General features: G+C 40.5%; 1 protein-coding gene across 4 annotated transcripts in view; it reads right to left on the reverse strand.

Moving 5' to 3' along the window:
* NEK10 (NIMA related kinase 10) overlaps window positions 1-15,007 on the reverse strand; it is a 278,135-nt gene that overhangs the window by 252,781 nt on the left and 10,347 nt on the right. For 3 of the 4 annotated variants that reach the window (XM_069561143.1, XM_069561145.1, XM_069561144.1), the window contains exons 2-3: window positions 3,724-3,847; window positions 3,405-3,465 (exon numbers count right to left, since the gene is read on the reverse strand). In XM_069561143.1, the coding sequence (XP_069417244.1) occupies window positions 3,405-3,465; window positions 3,724-3,797 (135 nt within the window). In that variant the 5' untranslated portion in view covers window positions 3,798-3,847. The remainder of the gene's footprint in view (window positions 1-3,404; window positions 3,466-3,723; window positions 3,848-15,007) is intronic. The other variant, XM_069561142.1, reaches the window with a different exon arrangement.

A 15,007-nucleotide genomic window follows, 5' to 3' on the forward strand; every position in this document is an offset into this window, starting at 1 on the left:
GTTGGTGGGAATGTAATCTGATACAGCCACTATGGAAAACAGTATAGATATTCCTTTAAAAACTAGAAATAAATCTACCATATGACCCTACAATCCCATTATTGGGCATATACCCTGAGAAAACCACAATTCTAAAAGACACATGTACCCCAATGTTCACTGAAGCAATATTTACAGCAGCTAGGACATGTAAGCAACCTAGATGTCTATCGACAGATGAACAGATAAAGAAGTAGTACTACATTTATAGAATGGAATATTACTCAGCCATAAAAAGGAATGCATTCAAGTCAGTTGTAGTGAAGTGGATGAAACTAGAGCCTCTTATACAGAATGAAGTAAGTAAAAACGAGGAAAACAAGTATCACATATTAACACGTATATGCGGAATCTAGAAAAATATATTTATGAACTTAGTACAGAATGGACTTGTGAACACAGCAGGCAAGGTGAGCGTGGGACAAACTAAGAAAGTAGCATTGACATATATACACTATATGCGTGAAACAGATAGCTGGGGACAAGTCGCTAAATAGTACGGGGAGCCCAGCTTGGCGCTCTGTGATACCTAGAGGGGTGGGATGGGAAGAGAGGAGGAAGGCTCTGGAGGAAAGGGAGATACATACAATTATGACTTATTTGCCTTGTTGTAAGGCAGAAACAAACACAAAATTGTAAAGCAATTTTCTACCAATTAATAAATAAATAAAATTAATAAAAAATAGTATGTTGTTGGCACCAAAAGAGACACATAGATCAAGAACCCAGAAAAAAATCCACACACTTAAATGATCAATTAATTTATGACAAAGGAAACAAGAATATACAGTGGGGAAAAGACAGTCTTTCAGTAACTGGTGCTGGGAAAACTGAACAGGTACATGTAGATGAATGAAATTAGAATACATTCTCTAATGAACTCAAAATAGATCAAAGATCTAAATGTAAGACTGGAAACCATAAAACTCCTAAAAACACTCTGACATAAATTGTAGCAATATTTTTTGGCTCTGTCTCCTAAAGGAAACAAAAAAAATAAATGGGACATAATTAAACTTAAAAGTTTTTGCACAGCAAGGAAAACCATCAACATAATTAAAAGACAACCTACTGAATGAGAGAAAATATTTGCAAATGATGATGATCAGTAAAGGGTTAATATCCAATATATATAAACAGTTCATACAACTTCAATATTAACAAAAAACTGGTTTAAAAAATGGGCAGAAGACCTAAATAGACATACTTCAAAAGAAGGCATACAGATAGCCAAGAGGCACATGAAAAGATGCTCAACCTTGCTAATGACCAGGAAAATGCAAATCAAAACCACAATGAGATATCATCTCACATCCATCCGAACGGCTCTCATGACAAAAACAACAAATAACAAATGTTGGCAAGGATGTGGGAAAAAGGGAATAATGTTGGCAGGAATGTAAATCTGTACAGCCACCTTGGAAAACAGTATGGAGATTCTTCAAAAAGCTAAAGACAGAACTACCATATGATAGAGAAATTCCACTCCTGGGTACATATCCAAGGAACATGAAAACATTAATTTGAAAAGCTACATACACCCTAATGTTTATTGTAGTATTATTTACAATAGCCATAGTATGGAAGCACCCTAAGCGTCCACCAACAGATTAATGTATACACACACACACACACACACACACACTGCAATTCACTCAGTTGTAAAGGAAAATAAATATTGTCATTTGCAACAACATGGATGGTCCTAGAAATTATTATTCTTAGTGAAATAAATCAGAGAAAGACAAATTCTATATGTTACCACTTTAATGTGGACTCTAAAAAAATTAACAAATGAATATAGTAAGTCTCTATATATAATGCTTCAAGCTGCAAACTTTCAAAAATGTGGATGTATGTTTGCATGTCCAATCACGTAAAGCTATTTCACATGTCTGGCACACATTATCGCAGGTATGCATCTTCTACAAGCGGTTGTGCGTTTGTATAGTACTGAATAGGGGACAGTAATACAGTATCTTTATTTCAAGCCCAGGAAGTCCAGAAGCAAGTGTGAAAGCAGCAGTGATGTAGCCGGTACAACCGCACTTTTCAAGGTACTGTACTGTGTGATTTAAAATGTTTTCTTTTTGTGTGTTTGTTCTTTTATGTATTAATTGTGTGAAAAGTATTATAAACCTTTTGCAGCGCTGTACTATAAAGCCAATTGTGTTAGTTAGGTACCTAGGCTAATTTCGTTGGACTTACGAACAAATTGGACTTATGAATGCATTCTGGGAACATAACTCATTCATTGAAGGGGACTTACTGTATAACAAAACAGAAACAGACTCATAGATACAGAGAATAAACTAGTGGTTACCAGAGGGGAGAGGGGAATGGAGAGGGGTGATATAGGCGTAGAGGATTAAAAGGTACAAACTACTATGTTTAAAACAAATAAGCTAATAGGATATATTATACAGCACAGGAAATATAGCCAATATCTGAATATAAATCTTAAAAGATTTATGGGGTATAATCTTAAAAGAGTGAATCATTATGCTATACAACTGAATTTAATATAATATTGTTAATCAACTATAATTCAATAAAAAAAATTTTTAATGCTATAGTTCTCTGGTAAGTTTAGTAGATACAAAAAAAGCCAGTAGGGCTGTATTACCACATAAACTCATAAACAAACTTGCTTAAACAAGTTTACCACAGTAGACTTTGGAATCTTGCTCCCAGGGTTCACATCCCAGCTCTGTCATTTGCTAATTTACCATGCTAAATAAGTATCTGCTGTTTTTATTGCTATTAGCATTTCTGTGTTATTCCCCAGGTCTTCACGGATAGCCTCTAATCTCACACTTCTCCAAAGTCTTACAGAAGCTAAACCAAAAAAAGTCTAGAGATAAATTCAAATGGCAGTACCATTCTTTCCATTAAAAAAATTAAAAATACTATTGTAAAAATAGTCAAAACTCACTCCTTCATTTCCCCTATTTTTGGTGAGATACACTCTGCAGCCAGCGTCAAGAAGGGTGCTGTAGCAGTTGGGCAGCCTGCAAAGCAGGGCAGGGGAGAAGGAAAACGGGATGTATAGTGTTTTGGAGAAATCAACTCCCCTAGAGCTCTGCAGGGTCAGACACTGAGCATTTAACTGAAGAATGTATCCTTTCCATACTGATGCGTTTTGCAGGTTAGCACCAGGCATGAGAGCAGAGGAATGAAAATGCTGTGGTTGCATAGTCCTGCTTCCTGACCCTGAACCAGGTGAGGGAGAAACAACTGGAAGAAAGATGGAACACGTGAAAGAACAAAGGAAAATAGATGTATCGTTCATAAGATGTTAAATGGATCCTTTGGAAACGTGATTTCTCTGTCATTAATGGACGCGCATTCTTTGAAAACACTACCTGTTGCTTGCTTGATTGAACGTTCAAAAGGCACAGAAGTCTTTTAAGATCTGAATAGTCCCTAGGAGAAAGAATAACACAGTGTCAACCGACAGGAGACTCTGGGTGAACTAGTTGCGTTACCCACTAGTAACATGGACCCTTGCCACTGGGAGGCCTGCTTTTATAGACTGAAACATATACAAACTAAACATCTCCTTAGAACTCTGGAAAAGGGCAAACATTTCAGTGAAGACTCTACCCCAGAGCAGCAGTTGTCAAGGGTCTACACTGTGGTTGCTGGTCACGAATAATAAGCAAAAACTCAGTATGGTGTTACCTGGTGGTGACTCCTTGCTGTTTTTTATCAGTTGATTTTTCAGTGGCCTTCACTTTTTTGTCTTGATCAGGCATTGTAAACCATCAATGCCCCAGAATTAACATCGCATTCCTTTCAAAGTAAACTGGAAGGAAAAACTTTAGTTGGCTTGTGTGCTCCAAAATATTCTCAATTAATGCAAATCCACTTAAAACATTTATTTAAATATGCACAAACTAACATTTACTTCTAATATAATAATAAAAATGTTAATATGAGTAACTTTTACTATTTATCATTCAAAGGCCTCTGGATACATTTAGGGCATAGTTTATAATTATAGTAGTGAAAAGTGAGAGTGAGTTGCTCAGTCTTGTCTGACTCTTTGCGACTCCATGGATTGTAGCCTACCAGGCTCCTCTGTCCATAGGCTTTTCCAGACAAGAATTCTGGAGTGGGTTGCCATTTCCTTCTCCAGAAGATCTTCCCGACCAAGGGATCAAACCCAGGTCTCCCATATTGCACTTGCAAATGCATTACAGTGTCAAGAGCAACACACAAAATATCCTTGGGTTTCCAGAATGCCTAAAACTTTCGGGCTGAATCCCCACATGGGACAACTCCAGCCATAACCTCTTCTGCCAGAACTGGGCCAGACTTGCACAGTCCCTGAACTCACTTAAGCATCCTGTTTAAAACAAGACAATGGGCTCACAATCAAAATAGAGTCACTCATGCTGACCCTGGGGTCAACCAAACTAAATTACAATTTCAGCTCTTCCCAAAATGGAAACTTAAATTAGCCAATCAGGAATCTCCTGATTAGTGCTAGTTAGGTAAGCAGCCTGATAAAACCCTCCATCCTCTTTGGGAAAAGTAACGTTGCAATAACCAATTAGCTTTTTGACTAGTATAACTTCGTTCCTATATTCTTCTGCCTATAAAAGTCTTTCATTTTGTACGGTTCCTTAGAGCTTCTTTCTATCTGCTAGATAGAATGCTGCCCAGTTCATTAATTGCTGAGTAAAGCCAATAAGATCTTTAAAATGTACTCAGTTGAATTTTGTTTTTAACAGTTCAGACAGTGGGGCATCCAGCCTGGGAATACAAGACAGTAGGCCCCTCACTCTTCTGAATTAAGCTTTGTCATCATTGTGGTCACCCTTTCCTAGGATCTTATCGTGGTGCCTGCCTGCAATACAGGTGACCCAGATTCAATCCCTGGGTCAGGAAGATCTCCTGGAGAAGGAAATGGCAACCCAATCCAGTATTCTTGCCTGAAAATCCCATGGACAGAGGAGCCTGGTAGGCTACAGTCCATGGGGTCGCAAAGAGTCGGACACGACTGAGTGACTTCACTTTCCTAGGATAAGCTTTAATACTACTTTCCACCACTACTCAAAAGGTTAGTATGAGTTCAACAATGGAGAATAATTTATTTGTTAATAAAACCCTTCTGTAATCAATTTCTGATTAAGTTGTTTTAATTTCCAGAATAGAAACCAAAATAAAGTTGTAGATACCCATACTTTCAATTACATAGAACATACAAAATTAAACATACTATTGGTTTAGTTCTTGATTGAATGTAAAATTTTCCAGTTGTGCTTCAATGCTAGTGCTTGACTTCAGAGTGTTTTTCAGGCATAAAAAAGTATGCATTGTTGTCCTATAATTGCATGCCTTAGTGTATTATAGAATTGATGGCCAAAATCCAACTGATTCAAAAGTACTTAGAGGCAAAAGGAATGTGCCAGTGGGTGTTTTACTGCAACAGAAATGAGCAAAATTCTGTAAAATTAATTTAATTCTGTAAAATGAACAAAGACAGTATATCTAAGGGTTTAAAATTATTTTCCCAGTATAGTTGCATATTTGTGACAAATAGTTCAGCTGGAATTGAGCTGAAGACCAAGGTTCTCATCACAGATGCACACCAAGCAAAGTACAATAACAGTATTTTAGGATTGTGCCCAGGACCTAAAACCATGGATTTATTCTTTCAAGAAATATTTATTGAATGTGTACTATGTTCAATCTCAGATGGAAAACTACTAAAGATAAAAGAGGCTATCTCACATATAGGCTTCCACTACAAACAAAGAAAAACCCACTTAGGAACTTTAAACTATGTTTTGTGAGATAGTCAGATAAAGATTTGTTTTAGCATCTGTTTAAAAGAAAGAAAGGAGAAAGGGAGTAATAAAGGGCAAGGTAGGGAGGGAAAAAGGAAGAATGAATGATCTCTACATAATTTTTCAACAGCAAAAGATCCAAATGCTTTTCATATATAAATATTAAAATGCCCCGAAAGTTCTAAAATAAATTAAAATCCAGTCAAAATAAATATAATCTAACTTCACTTTTCCTTCAAGAACAGAGGGAAAGTTCCATACAGATACACTGGCCTGTTGGCTTCAAACTCTGCTCAAACCATAGCTCCAGCCTGTTTTAGAAACAGGATGTAAAAGTCACAATGATTAGCATGTAAAAATGTGTGGAAAAGCTTTTGGGCTTCTGAAGGTAGAGGACCACATCTGCCACAATCTTACTGCTAAATGTCTTGTCTTATTCTGTGGTTTAATCTGTGATTTTATTGACTGGTGGGTGAACAGGAAATAATCCTCTAATAGTTTTATCAGTTTAAAATTAGTTTCTACTCTGTGAACTGGAAGAGTGAAAATAGATAACTCTCTAGAAATGTTTCTCTTAATTAAATGGTAAACAAATTCACCAGAATCAGAAGAAACAGGCAATTGCCTTTAGGACAAAAAAGAAAATCCTTTCCACTTGGTGGCTGTTAAAATGGAAACTATTCTGAAAAAAAAAAAAAAAATTCAATAAGTTGGAAATACTATAAGACATTTAATTTAATCCCTTATTTAATTAACAAAAAATGATTACATTATACCAAACACTATTTAGATAGCATCACAGACTCAGTGGACATGGATTTAAGCAAATGGTGGGAAACAGTGAAGAACAGGGCAGCCTGGTGTGGCATAAAGTTGGACACGACTCGATGACTAAACAACAACGAGAGGGCTATAATTCAAAACTGAGGGGTGGGGAAAAGGGCGGTTCACATCTTAAGTCATTTTCTGGAAGCAAACAACTTTCTAAGTTAAGTGTTTCTCAGAGATGAGGTGAGGGCAAGAGTCCTGCAGGCAGAGTTCGCCTCAGAGCCAGCATCTAAACCTGAGGGAAGAGTGGTTGGTGTTGGGTCCTGAGGGAGATCCTAGCCTTCAGGGTAAGGGAACAGGGTCCTAGGGGGCATTCCTGGGACAGACCCCTCCCGCATACCCTCTGCTGTAGCTCCTCTCTGAAGTACCTAGATAATAGCATTTGATGCACATTTCCTGAGTTGCTTTACAGATATTAAAACTACATAATAAAGAAGAAATTAACTAGCTGATGATGATAAGCACCTACTGGCACCTGAAGACTGATGATGCTAATGCTCTGTAACCTCACCATCAACCAACTATGACTATGTAGGAGCTGATCTCACACCCTGGGATCCACAGACTCCCCAACCTGGCCTCTCTACACACTGCTGCATTTAAAAGGGATAACCAACAGGGACCTACTGTATAGCACGTGGACCTCTGCAGGGTGTTATATGGCAGCCTGGATGGATACATGCATATGTATAATGGAGTCTTTTGCTGTTCACCTGAAACTATCACAATATTGTTTGTTAATTGGCTATATCCTGATACAAAATTAAAAGTTTAAAAATAAATAAAATAAAAATGCTTTGCTAAAAGGCATCAGGAAGTTCAGGTTTTTTGGACTCCTTGCTGGGCCCTGCAGGAAAGGCTGCACTGTACTTCACCATAGCTTATTGTCGTTTAGTTGCTCAGTCGTGTCCGACTGTTTGCAACCCCACAGACTGCAGCATGCCAAGCTTCCCTGTCGTTCACTGTCTCTCAGAGTTTGCTCAAACTCAGGTCCATTGGGTCGGTGATGTCATCCAACTATCTCATCCTCTGTCGTCCCCTTCTCCTCCTGCCTTCAGTTTTTCCCAGCATCAGGGTCTCCTTCAATGAGTGGGCTTTTCACATCAGGTGGCCAAAGTATTGGAGCTTCAGTATCAGTCCTTCCAATGAGTATTCAGGATTGATTTTCTTTAGGATTGACTGGCTTGATCTCCTTACTGCCCAAGGGACCCTTAAGAGTCTTCTCGAACACCACAGTTAGAAACCATCAATTCTTCAGCACTCAGCCTTCTTTATGATCCACTTCTCACATCCATACATGACTACTGGAAAAACCATAGCTTTGACTACATGGATATTTGTCATCAAAGTGATGTCTCTGCTTTCTAATACACTATCTATGTTTGTCATAGCTTTTCTTTCAAGGAGTAAGCATCTTTTAAATTCATGGCTGAAGTCATCATCTGCAGTAATTTTGGAGCCCAAGAAAATAAAGTCTGTCACTGTTTCCATTGTTTCTCCATCTATTTGCTGTGAAGTGATGGGATAGGATGCCATGATCTTGGTTTTTTGAATGTTGAGTTTTAAGCCAGTATTTTCACTCACCACAGCTAGATGTCAGTAGATTGGCTTTACCGTGCGTGGGCCAGTGGGCCTGAGTTTGGTTCTGTGACACAGGCACTGCTGACTGGGGCAAAGAGACTCCAGTAGCTTAAACAAAATTCTCCCGAAAAAGGTCCCAAAGCTGGCTGCTAGAAGCAAAACTCTGAAGCCAATACGTGGGCACAAACCATCCTTGGAGATGGGGCCTCTGCAGACGTCCACATCCCCCACGGATCAGTGTGGTTGATGGGGATTCAAGGGCCAGACTTCAGGAGCACATGGAGCAGAGGCGGGGGCCGTGGCTGCCAGCTGCCAAGCTAACACCTCTCCTGCTCAGACTGACTTCTCTGAGTCCTTCCAGGTCTCCCTTCTCTTCTGCCCACGGGCTTCTTTGGGTCATTCAGTCTCAATTCATATGTCCCTTCCTTGCTGAGGACTCCCCAGCAACCCATTCACCCCACACTCTCACCACTCCACCGTTTCAGCTCCTCATGGGGCTCATCGACATCAGAACTCCTAGCCAGTCAGTGGTTTCTGTGCCCCATGTGGGCAGGGACCACGTCCGCTTTATCCCCACACACCAGACAAACGGCATAGGGTAAGCACAGTGTGTGAAATCAGAAAGTATTTGTGCCACAATCTGTAACAAGTGGCTCAGGCATTTTTACCAAAGTTCACAAATTATTTGCTTTTTGTGCACGGTATGCTCATTTGCTTAGTCATGTCCGACTCTTTGCAACCCCATGGACTGTAGCCTGCCAGGCTATTCTGTCCATGGGGGGTTTTCCAGACAAGAATACTGGGGTGGGTTGCCATTTCCTCCTCCAGGGTATCTTCCCAACCCAGGGACTGAACCCGAATCTCCTGCATTGCCGGCGAGTTCTTTACCACCACGCCACCTGGGAAGCATTTACTTTTTAACAATTGCTAATTCTGGAACTAGAGCCCCCCATGACTCCCAAGCCCTGAGTCTGGTGATCCTCCTCAGAGCCCACTGCAACTACTCCCTACATTGCAGACCTGGGCCAAAAGCATGATGATGGCCTGACAACGCCATGACGCAGTATTGGGCCTCCCGTGTTCACCAGACACATGGTAGGCAATGGTAAATGTTTATTAAACAAAAAAAGTAACGAATGGATGAATAAATAAAAGTCATTTTAGAAAACCAATGTAATTATCCCTTTAGTTCAAAACTCTTTCATAAAACTCCCTTGTAAACCAAATGGATTGATAAGTATTTGTAATGTTATGATGCTATTGAACATACTCAGGAATGACCTAACCCAGTAGTCCCCAACCTTTATGGCACCAGGAACCAATTTTGTGGAAGACAATTTTTCCATGGACTGGGGTGGGAGGATGGTTTCAGGATGATTCAAGCATATTACATTTATTATGAACTTTATTTCCATTATTATTCAGTTCAGTTCAGTTGCTCAGTCCTGTCCGACTCTTTGCGACCCCACGAACCGCAGCACGCCAGGCCTCCCTGTCCATCACCAACTCCCGGAGTTCACTCAGACTCGCTTCCACTGAGGCAGTGATACCATCCAGCTATCTCATCCTCTGTCGTCCCCTTCTCCTCCTGCCCCCGATCCCTCCCAGAATCAGAGTCTTTTCCAATGAGTCAACTCTTCGCATGAGGTGGCCAAAGTACTGGAGTTTCAGCTTTAGCATCATTCCCTCCAAAGAAATCCCAGGGCTGATCTCCTTCAGAATGGACTGGTTGGATCTCCTTGCAGTCCAAGGGACTCTCAAGAGTCTTCTCCAACACCACAGTTCAAAAGCATCAATTCTTCAGCGCTCAGCTTTCTTCACAGTCCAAGTCTCACATCCATACCTGACCACTGGAAAAACCATAGCCTTGACTAGATGGACCTTTGTTGGCAAAGTAATGTCTCTGCTTTTCAATATGCTATCTAGGTTGGTCATAACTTTTCTTCCAAAGAGTACACGTCTTTTAATTTCATGGCTGCAGTCACCATCTGCAGCGATTTTGGAGCCCCCAAAAGTAAAGTCTGACACTGTTTCCACTTTTTCCCCATCTATTTCCCATGAAGTGATGGGACTAGATGCCATGATCTTCGTTTTCTGAATGTTGAGTTTTAAGCCATTATTATTAGATTGTGATATATAATGAAATAATTAAATGGTACAATATAGAATCAGATTATCTGGCATTAGATTCTCATAAGGAGCACACAACCCAGATATCTCACGTGCACACTTTGCAGTAGGGTTCAGGCTCCCATGAGAATCTAATGCAACTGCTGATCTGACAGGACACAGAGCTCAGCAATGTGAGCAATGGGGAGTGGTTGTAAATACAGATGAAGCTTCCACTTGCCTGTCTGCAGCTCACCTCCTGCTGTGCAGCCCAGTTCCTAACAGGCCATAGACTGGTACCCCTGATCTGACTTATTCAACCTTTAGGAAGAAAATTAGAGTCCTCAAATTGTGATGTTGGAGAAGACTCTTGAAAGTACCTTGGACACCAAGGAGATCAAACCAGTCAATCCCAAAGGAAATCAACCCTGAATAGTCATTAGAAGAACTGATGTTGAAGCTGAAGCTCCAATACTTTGGCTACCCGATGCAAGAGCTGACTGATTGGAAAAGACTCTGATGCTGGGAAAGATTGAAGGCAAAAGGAGAAGAGGGCTGCCGATGATGAGATGGTTCAATATCATCACTGACTCAGTGGACATGAGTTTGTGCAAACTCCAGGAAATAGTGAAAGACAAGGAAGCCTGGCATGCTGCAGTCCAGCAAAGAGTCGGACACAACTTAGGGACTGAACAACAACAAATAAGATAATACTCATGAGCAGTGTTTCTCAAATTATCTATAAAGTTGTTTTGTTTTTTTTTTTAATTTCCAATTTATTATGGGCCAACACTTCTGACTGAGCAACGTATCTTATTCAGCAAAATAAGTCCATCACTGATCATGTGCTCGGACAGCATGGCAATGTCAAATTGCCATAAATATTTCTCAATGCTTGCTCTCAATTTTGTACTTCTCTCCCGTGGACATACTAGTCTGAAAGACCACCTGACTAGTACTGTTCTAGGTAACTGAGGTCTCTCCTTTCAAATAACAATATTGTTTTCACAGTGATGCTAGGTGACTCTCTGAAAACCACTGCCCTCCATGTGGTGCCTGAAAGGACTAACTCCGTCATTGTCAATTCTAGGACAACCAGGGGAGGGTGAGAGTGGCTGGGTGTAGGCTCTTTACTGAGACCCCAAAATCCTATTTCTCTGGATTCCGTGTACAGTTTCATTTTTTTTTAAGTTTCCTGTGCTAAAAATAAAAATAGAAAACCACTCATTTTCCGATATTTATTTTATACATGAGGCCAGAGATTATAATACTTGCTACACAAATACATGTATTCATATGGGGACTTTCCTTTAATTCTAAATGGAAAAGATGAAATTTAGTATTTTTTTCTTAAAAGGGGGAATGGGTTATAGAAATGAAAGATTATATATAAAATACAAGTGCATATTTGGGCTTCCCAGGAGGCACTGGTGGTAAAGACTCCACCTGCCAATGCAGGAGACATAAGAGATGTGGGTTCTATCCCAGGGTTAGCAAGATCCCCTGGAGAAGGAAATGGCAACCCACCCCAGTATTCTTGCCTGGAGAATCCCATGGACAGAGGAGCCTGACGGGCTAGTCCATTGGGTTGCAAAGAGTCGGACACAACCCGAGCAACATAGTACAAGTGCATATTACTTTACGAACAGAAACATTCATATCTTTCCTCTGTACCTATCAGCCATGGAACCCAAATATTAACTCAGATCAGAGAGACAAAGCATTCCATACTTTATAGGATAGTCAAATGGTCTGGGGTTCTCAGCCCTAGTCAGTTATGGGCATAATCACAGTTCTGACTCATTTTTGAATTTTAAACCCAGTTTTAAAAAGAAACTCTCAAAAGTAATTCCTATCTCCTGTTATCTGAAATTTGGGTTAATAATAAAAGAAAGACATCAGAGACACACACTTCACTTAGTACTTACAGGGAAAACACATATGACAGAGATACCCATGCCACAGTAAAATTGATTGTAATTAATGTAAATTGTGCAAATGCAAGCCCACTAATTGAACAACATGGTGAATATCTGTGACATGATTTTCAGGTTCTCTGCCTGGAAATTCTGTTATTCCCCAGTTGCTTTAACTGCTTGAGAGATCCTTACATGGCCTCATTTGATTCATTTCAGGAAATATCTTCAAATCCCACAAATAGAAGTTTTTCCTTCTAATCACTTAGGTTGCATCTTTGTAAATTGTTCCATTTTACTTACTGCCTTTTATGCTTGTGTTGAGTCACTTGGTCATGTCCACCTCTTTTGTGACCCCATGAACTGTAGCTCGTGAGGCTCCTCTGTCCATAGGGATTCTCCAGGCAAGAATACTGGAGTGGATTGCCATGCCCTCTTCCAGGGGATTGTCCCAACCCAGGGATTGAACCCAGGTCTCCCGCTTGAAGGCAGATTCTTTATCATCTGAGCCACCAGGGAAACCCAAGAATACCGGAGTGGGTAGCCTATCCCTTCTCCAGGGGAACTTCCCAACCCAAGAATTGAACCAGGATCTCCTGCATTGTAGGCAGCTTCCTTACCAGCTGAGTTACCTGGGAAGCCCTTACTGCCTTTTGAAAGAAAGTGAAAGTCATTCAGTCATGTCTGACTCTTTGCAACCCCATGGACTATACATATACAGTTCATGGAATTCTCTAGGCTACAATACTGGAGTGGGTAGCCTATGCCTTCTCCAGCAGATCTCCCCGACCAAGGAATCGAACTGGGGTCTCCTGCACTGGAGGCAGATCTTTACCAACTGAGCTATCAGGACAGTTTTTAAAAAAACAAACAAAACAAATAGTACTTAGAACATAACAGCAGTAAGAGTTTGGCCTAACTAATAATAAACTAAGAGTTTATTATTTTTGAGAAGTATAGTGAACCCCTCTAACAAAAGGAAGTTAGAACTACTTGTGCCAACAACAGGAAGTCTTTCTTTCTTTGCTTGACAGAATGACGGCTAACCTCCATGTCAGATGTCAAGATGCAGTCTGTCTGTGCTCAGGGAGGTATTAAAAACAGAGAACTTTCAGTCCCACAAACAGCTGGAAATGCAAAGTGAGAAATCATTGCTCCAGTTCCTTTACTTATACACATATTTTCTTAAAGTCCCTTTAAAAATTTGAGGGAAAAAAGTGGTTAAAATGTGTATGTGTGTTAATTGCTCACTCGTGTCCAGCTCTCTGTGAACCCATGCTCTGTAGCCCACCAGGCTCCTCTGTCCTTGAGATTCTCCAGGCAGGCATACTGGAGTGGGTTACCATTCCCTTCTCCATAAAAGAAGATAGGATTCAAAAAAGATATAATTCACATAGACCAACCAAAAATAAGGAAAATGTGTTCAAATGTACTGGTTAAATGATATTTTCTCAATCTTGACAACTGTATCACGGTGCCACAGGCTGCTAACGTTAGGGGAAGCTGAGTGGAGGGTACATGGGAACTCACTGTACGATTTTTGCAGCTTTTATGCAATTCTCAAGTTATTTCAAAATAAACATTAAAAGTGCATTGGGAGACTTCCCTGGTGGTCCAGTGGTTAGTACTCCATGCCTCCACTGCGTCGCTGGTCGGGGAACTGAGATCCCGACCACAAGCCACGTGGCACAGTCAAGGAAAACCAGTGTGTTGGCCACTTGAGCAGTTTATTTAGCAAAGTGCTCTGAGAATAGACAATGCATCTCTTTTTACAAAGAATAATTACACTTAACCTCACAGATATAGGAGCTTGGTCTTTAGAAAATTATAAAGACTACACAGAAAGCATCAGGTTATGTTGGACAAACCACCGGAAAATAAAACACACCCAGAAATGTTAATAGTGATCAAAAAGCAAAAGAACTGTTAAGAAATAGGACTTGTTCCTACCTACTGTAGCTCACAAAGGGAGTCTCTAAACTGTGGGCTTGATTCTTGTATCATATTGTTATGGTTCTTCAGTGGGAAATATGGCAGAACAGACAGTTATCACAAGGCCCTCCTGGAACATGTAGTATCAGGGGTATGGCACCTTCCAGGCTCAGGAACACCTTTAAATGAATGACACCCACAGAGTAGATGACCGAGCAGCAGAGCTTCAGCGAGGCCTGAGAAGGTACGTCCTCCTTAAAGGGTTTCAAAAGCACATTAAAAATGAAGCAGAACAGGGGCCTGTCCAGTGGCTAAGACTCCATGTTTCCAGGGCAGAGGGCCCAGATTCGACCCGTGGTCAGGGGACTAGATTCCACATACCACAACTAAGGATTCATATGCTGCAACTAAGACCCAGCAGCCAAGTAAATAAAATAAATATATTGTTTAAATGAAGCAAAACAAGACACCGGTCTAGGACAAGCAAAGCAGACCTATAGGTCCCCTGGTGCCAATCAGGATTCAGTGCCTTTCGTCGGACACAGGAAGAAACAGAGGCTCAGAGAGGGAAAATGTGTCTGAGGCCATAAGGCACTTTTAGGAAGAGAAGCAGAACAAAGTCCAGCTCACCTGCAGGGTCTAAATATTAAAGGCAACTCAGAGGGAGACGGAAAAGGAGAATTTGTTGACATTGGCCCTTAGATGAGAGCAAAGGTTGACATATAACAAACAATGCTTGCATAACTTCGCCTCCTGGACTTTGGTGTGCTTACAAACATGCACCTATTCATCCAGGTTCACTCA

Source organism: Ovis canadensis, chromosome 19 (assembly GCF_042477335.2).
Source record: "Ovis canadensis isolate MfBH-ARS-UI-01 breed Bighorn chromosome 19, ARS-UI_OviCan_v2, whole genome shotgun sequence".
Taxonomy (NCBI): Eukaryota; Metazoa; Chordata; class Mammalia; order Artiodactyla; family Bovidae; genus Ovis; species Ovis canadensis.